This window comes from Protobothrops mucrosquamatus, unplaced genomic scaffold (assembly GCF_001527695.2).
Source record: "Protobothrops mucrosquamatus isolate PMUCROS unplaced genomic scaffold, P.Mucros_1.0 scaffold9308, whole genome shotgun sequence".
In the NCBI taxonomy this organism is placed as follows: Eukaryota; Metazoa; Chordata; class Lepidosauria; order Squamata; family Viperidae; genus Protobothrops; species Protobothrops mucrosquamatus.
In genome coordinates this window covers 1-7,267 of record NW_015395100.1, presented here as the reverse complement: position 1 = coordinate 7,267, position 7,267 = coordinate 1, and the positions used below count along the sequence as shown (strand labels likewise).

Sequence of the window (7,267 nt, the reverse complement as noted above, 5' to 3'; positions counted from 1 at the left end):
GTCAGGAAGTTTCTCCTTAATTCCAAGTTGCTTCTCTCTTTGATCAATTTCCAACCAATGTTTCTTGTCCTTGCCTCTGGTGCTTTGGAGAATAGTTTGATGCCCTCTTCTTTGTGGCAGCCCCTCAAATACTGGAATCTGCTATCATGTCTCCCCTATTTCTTCTTTTCTTTAGACTAGCCAAACCCAAGTCCTGCAGCCATTCTTCGTATGTTTTAGTCTCCAAGCCTTTCATCATCTTAGTTGCTCTTCTCTGAATTTTTTTTTCCAAACGCTCAACATCTTTTTTGTGATATGATGACCAAAATTGGCTGCAGTATTCCAGTTGTGGTCTTACTAGGGTTTTATAAAGTGGTACTAATACTTCACATGATCTTGATTCTATGCCTCTGTTTTTACAACCCAGGATTGTATTAGCTTTTTTGGCTGCTGCTGCACACTGATGGCTCATAGTCAAGTGATTGTCCACTAGGGCTCCAAGGTCTCTCACAGTTACTGTTTTTAAGCCAGGTCTCGCCCAATCTGTACTTGTACCTTTGATTTTTCCTGCCTAAATATAAAACTTTGCTTTTCTCCAAATTGAAACTCATTTTGTTGGATAGGGCCCATTGTTCAAGTTTGTCAAGATTTTTTTGGATCCTGAGCTTGTCTTCTGGGGTGTTGGCTACTCCTGCCAGTTTGGTGTAATCTGCAAATTTGATGAGTTTCCCTTCAATTCCCTCATCTAAGTTATTGATGAAGATATTGGAGAGTACTGGGCCTAAGACGGAACCTTGTGGTACCCCACTGCTTACTTTTCTCCATGTAGATGTAGTGCCATTGAGGACTACTTGTTGAGTACGGTTTGCCAGCCAGCTACAGATCCATCTGGTGGTGATGTTGTCTATTCCATCTTTTTCTAGCTTACCAAGGTCTACTTTATCAAATGTCTTACTGAAATCTAAATATACTACGTCCACAGCATTTCGCTGGTCTACTAGTTTAGTCACTTTATCAAAGAATGAAATAAGATTGGTTTGGCATGATCTGTTTTTAACAAACCTGTGCTGGCTACTAGTTATAACTTTGTTTGCTTCTAGTTGTTTGCAGATCTGTTTTTTTATTATCTTTTCTAAGATCTTCCCAGGTATTGATGTTAAATCAATTGGTCTGTAGTTTCCTGGGTCTGTTTTTTTCTCTTTCGTGAAGATGGGAACCACATCAGCCCATCAATACATTAATACTATTAAATATTACTAGATGTTTATTGTTAATAAAATCCAGAATTGTGCAGTAATTATTTTCTTACGGAGAAATTTGAGCTGACTTGTCATATCTATCTATCTATCTATCTATCTATCTATCTATCTATCTATCTATCTATCTATCTATCTATCTATCTATCTATCTATCTATCTATCTATCTAATCTCTTATCTATCTGTCTATCTATCTATCTATCTATCTATCTCTATCTATCTAATCTCTTATCTATCAGTCTATTTGTCTGTCTTCTGTATCTATCTATCTATCTATCTATCTATCTATCTATCTATCTAATCTCTTATCTATCTGTCTATCTATCTATCTATCTATCTCTATCTATCTATCTATCTATCTATCTATCTATCTATCTATCTATCTATCTATCTATCTATCTAATCTCTTATCTATCAGTCTATTTGTCTGTCTTCTGTATCTATCTATCTATCTATCTATCTATCTATCTATCTATCTATCTATCTATCTATCTATCTATCTAGCATCCATCCATCCATCCATCCATCCATCAATCCACCCCTCCATTTACACTCATACACACACAGACACACACACAGACACACACACACACATACCTTGAATTGCTTCTTTATACAGATAAAGAAGAATTCTTTGTTCCTGCTCCCAGCTATTTTGAAGTGGTGTACCTCAACCCAGATAAACCTGCTGTGATTCCCTGCCGAGTCACCAACCCATCAGCAAAAGTAACTCTTCACCAAGAGTTTCCAGCAGAAGAAATCAAAGTGGATGGGACCAACATTATCTATGATGCCAAGAAGGGTTTCATCTACCAACATCCAACCTCTGATCAGAAAGGAATAGTTTACTGCAGAGCTGAATCATGGGGGACACCTCAGATTTCTATTAAATACCAATTGCTTTATGTTGAAGGTAAGTTAATTCCAAGAAACTTGGTATGCAGTAGAATACTTTTGATGTTATTCAGTTGAAGCAGTAAGAAGTCACACCTTGGTTATGTTTTCTTGATGGGGCCACAAGGAATTAAAATGATGGAATTACTGTATATCATGCAGATGGGTAGATTGTTTTTGATAGCTTCTCTGAGTTCCTATTTTAATTTCCTTGTGGAAAACACAAGAAATCACACAAGTGTCAAATTTTGGAGATCTGCCACCAAATAGCAGCGTAAGTTTGAGATTCCAAGGTATAAAGGCAACATGGGGATTACATACAGTAGGAGGAATATCTGTCTATTACAAACCATGACAGAGTTTTGCACATCTAACTTATATTAAAATAGCTCTTGTAGAATAGCAGGAAGAGAACTATGTTAGATTATGATACCAAATAAAAATCAGGAGTCCTTGATAGCACCTTTTCCAACTAACAAAATTTAAATCTTTGAATGAAATTTGTTAGTCAAAAAAGTGATAAGAAATTAGGCTCATTGAGTTATGCCCTCAAGAAGTAATTTTATGGTCTCTTGAAAATTATGCTTTGTTACTGCATAAGCATTTATAGTTCGTAAATCACCTCATCAGATCCAGTGATGTGGTCTTGAGAAATGAGCATGATATATAAAGGTTGTGCAAAGCTTCCAGTAGAAGTGTTTTGCAAAACACATTCATGCAAATGAAGCACTTGTTGAAATTTAGAGAAGCCACCCTCGGAAGAGTTATGTGCCTACTCTGAAGTCTGTTCACTCACTAGGCTTCTGTTTTTTATGTATAGTACACTTCTGATGTAACAATCCTTAAAGCAGTCATGTTTTGGAAAATGCTTTGCATAGGTCTGTTATTTATATATAGAGGTATTCTTTAGGGGAGGAAAAGGGATATGATGGAAAATTGGACAATCAGAGTAAATAATGACTACATATTTAAAAAAAAAGTGCCAGGCACAGAATTACTATGTGCTTATACAATAAAGGCACAGTTTATTGCCTAAGTACTCAAAGTAATATAGATCAGAAGAGATATTCCTCCATTTATGACAGCAGTTGGGACCAGAATTGACATCACTAAACAACATGGTATTAAAGATTGATGTCCTGGGATGGTATCACTTAGTAATGGTAGTTCTGGAAGTCCTGGTTGCTATCTTTAAGTAAGAACCGTGCTTGTCTTTAAGCAAGAAACTTAAATGACCACCACTCCCCAATTCCTCTCAATCTTCCCACTTCGTGGGAAACCAGCAGGGAACATCAGAAATCATGATCGCATAATTGCAGAGATAATGTGTGGGCCAGAACTCAGCACCGGTCATAAGTCCTCCTTGTTCAGTGTTGTTGCAACTTTGAAAGGTCACTGAACGAATGGGTGTAACTCCGGGACTGCCTGTATAACCAGTCCTGGAAGAAGGATTATTAAAATAGAATATTGAACAATTCAAGCATGAGAAATTCCACAAGTGTTTACTAGATTGGTGAACCAACAGCCACCCTTTCAAATTCTAATAATCTTTTTTTGCACAAGGTAGGAGTGTAATAATTGAAAATACATTTCTGTTCCATTCTTGTCTTGTGAAAGCTAATTTTTAATCTGTGTGAATATAATGGGGCCACCTTCAAAGCAACTTCACTTTTCTTCTTTTCTTTTTATCTTATCTTTTGCTTTGAATTAGTTCCTTATGGACCTCCTTCAACTACAATCAAAGCATCATCTAATAAATTACAGGGCGGGGGTGATGTTAATGTTTTGTGCACAGTTTTGGGGCAGCCAGATATAGAAGTGGAATTTAATTGGATATATCCAGGGCAACAGGTATGTACCATAGATTTTGTTTCCTTTGCTTATTTCTTAAAGTCTAAACTGGAACATTAAATGTGTATTACTATGCGGAAGAGTGGATTTTAGATAATTGTGGAACAAAGCAATTAGCTACAGAAATATATTCAATTGCTAGAAGAGATTTCAGTATAAGTTAAATATTAACCTATGTTTCCATTACTCTAAGCCTAGAAAGATAATTAGATAGATTATTTAGTACAAAATGATAAACAAATTGGCTATCCCTGTTTTAGAGGGAAAAAATGTTAGAAAAAGGCACGGATAGGCAGCAAGATTGCAACTGTGTTACAGAATTGGCAGTCAAAATTAGATTATGCAAAATTAGATTATGCAAGTGTTTTATAACTAAGAAGTCTTGCTAGAAATTATCTTTGAAATTCCCCAACGATTAGTTTCTTACAGAAAAAGGTTTCTTTGCCAACGAAAAACATAAAATATTGCATGTTTATTGTGGAATCCTTGGTGCTCTCTGAACTTGATTGCTTTGTTGCAGTCATTTCATCAGTTTGTAGCATTGATGATGTAGCCTAGCTGGGTAATGACATGCCTGCAAGAAAACAACCAAGCCCAGAAAGCACCAAGGATCCCTCAGTTCAATATATGAGTTACGTATATTCTTTTCTATGTATTTTTTTATTGGTTAACTAATTTCTTTTGCATGTTATTATTGATTAAGTGATGCTGTTGAAAATGAACTGATCACACCAGTGGTGGGATTCAAATATGTGAACAACTGGTTCTCTGTGTGGATGCTGCTTCCGGAAGTCCATTCTGGGCCTGGGCAACAAAAAATTAACTACCGGTTCTGCCGAAGTGGTGTGAACTGGCTGAATCCCACCACTGGATCACATTAGAAAACAGGAGACTGTGAGGTCAAGTGCTGCCTTAGCCATGAAAGAGAGTTGGGTTCCTTGAGGCAGTCAATCTCTCTCAGCCCAAACCATCTCTCAGGGTTATGGTTGTAGGTAAAAATAGGAGGAGGGAGCTATGTTGGATAAATTCTCTATTTTGAGTTATTTCTAAAAATAATAAAGGCAGGATACAAAAAAAAAACAATACTGAGGCTGTAATGTTAACACAACTAATTGGTCTGCATATCAAATCATCCTGTAAAGAATTGAGAACTTTGGTAAGAATGGCAGATCATTTCCAGTCATTGCATTCTATAAAATGCATAGGGATTTTTCATTGGTGATTGATTTTGGATCTAAACTTATTGATGAAGCTTGAAATACACAAGCTTAGCTAAAGTCTAATTTAAGTAACCAAATCCAACAAAAGCAATATAAGGCCTTGTAGCCACTTAAAATAGATCTGTGATGGCATAAGTGGTTGTATGGGTGTTGGGCAATGTGGGAAAAAGGAACAGTCCCAGTCCCATCCTTTCTACTTTCAGTCTTTGTCTGAAGGGAAATGTACACTTGCATACATAGCTTGCTGTATTAATTCTCAGGTCATTCACACTGGCTGTCTCATTCAATGACTATTCAGAATTATGATAGGGTTGAAAACAATAACTTTATAACCTGCCTGCATTTGCAAACTTTGCAGCGCCCTTCACATGACTGTCATTACAGTCAGTATGCACTGTCCTGTGCCTGATCAGTGATTTCTCCCCCTCCCACTTACAGAGTGAAGAGATTAGAGAGGAAGGGATTACAAGAGAGCAAGAGTCACACAATGGCAAAAACATATTGAAAGAAATGTGAGGACATCAACTCCAAGTGTTCTACACAAATAGCCCAGTGTATTCACCATTGTGTGATTGACTACTCCAATCTCTTCTCCAATCTCTTCATTCTGTGAGGAGGTGGTGGGGAGGAAAAAAAACAGGCCAGCCACAGGAGAGATTACCTACAGAAATTGGTTGGCTTTTTTTTTTTTTTTTTTTAGCCTCGCACATGTTTAAGTAATCTCTCTATTCTGCATGAGGGTGGGAAGAAAAAAAACCCAATCAATCTCTGTAGGAAACCTCTCTTATGACTGACCTCTCCTATGACTGACCCACTTCTCCTCTTACAGAATAGAGAGATTGGAGATGAAAGGATTACAAGTGAGTAAGCAGGCACAAAATGGGGAATAAACTTGGCTGTTTGCATAGTAGGTTTGGGGTTGCTGGTGCCATCACATTACTTTTGATGTGTATTCCCCACTGTGTGCCTGTTTACTTTCTTGTAATCCGTTCCTCTCCAATAAATGTAAATACAAACATTAATTTCCTTCTTTCTTGCTAATTATCCCAGCACAGAGTGAGCATTCCAAAGAGCAATAGGGGCAGTAGGGGGAGGGAAGACCAAGCATTGTTAAAAGGCCAACAAAGGCGTGAAACTGATTAGTCTTGCCAGTTACAGGCAACCACTGTGAGCTTGCTATCCCAGCACCAATGTGAGCATTCCAAAGAACAGGAAAGTGGGGGAAAGGAAAGCACAGTCACCGACATTTGATTTCCATTTAGCCGTCACTTTATGACAGAGCTGCTGGTCCCAGTTGTGATGCAAGCAAGGAAGTACAGCTCCTCTTTAGACTTCCTGCCTAAATGTGTGAAGTCTACAAAGAAGAAATGATAGAATGATTATTATAATCTAATTTCTTATTCCTTACATAAAGCATGCTGCTGGGCTTATAAATATTTATAGTAAATCATGTAAATTCAAGAGATGCAAACTTTAATACTTACATTCTAAATTAAGCAATCTCTCTGGCAGGAATGCAAGAGAGATCAGTCTTAAATTGTGTCATATATTTCTTCCAAATATGAAGCCTAATATGAATTATTTAAAAAACAAAACATAAATAAATATGAAGGCATTTGTCAAATCATCTGCCTTACCTTGCCTCTTTTATTGGTTGTAATTCAGATTAAAACTACAATGCATGTTTTAGGTTAGTAGAAAATAAAGTTTGCAAATGAAAAGAGGTGGGTATTTATTTATTTTTTTTTGCAGAATTCTACACCATGTAATGTGTTGTCTTCATCTTTTCAGTATAAAAGACCAGTAAATATCCAAGACTCTTGGAGGTTGATTGATAGAGGAGTTGGTCATACTACAAGAATCTCTGAGAGCATTATTACTGTTGAAGATCTGGAAACCATTGATGCTGGAAACTATGTATGCATTGCTCAGAATCTTCGAGGACAAACCACAGTAGCTACTCAGGTTGAACTAATCTGAGGTCTCCAGGCAGATGGAACAAGAAATAGACTGACTAGTTCCTGACTAGCTTTAAAACTGGAACTGGAAATACATTGGACCAAAA

General features: G+C 37.0%; 1 protein-coding gene across 1 annotated transcript; it reads left to right on the top strand.

Annotated features, from left to right (window-relative positions):
- Positions 1 to 1,816: 1,816 nt before the first annotated feature.
- On the top strand, positions 1,817 to 7,257 carry LOC107300955 (platelet-derived growth factor receptor-like protein; the record flags this gene model as incomplete). Its single annotated transcript, XM_015830232.1, has 3 exons — positions 1,817 to 2,150; positions 3,843 to 3,982; positions 6,994 to 7,257. Coding segments are annotated over 3 exons (663 nt in total), but the record flags the coding sequence as incomplete, so codon positions are not given.
- Positions 7,258 to 7,267: the final 10 nt, after the last annotated feature.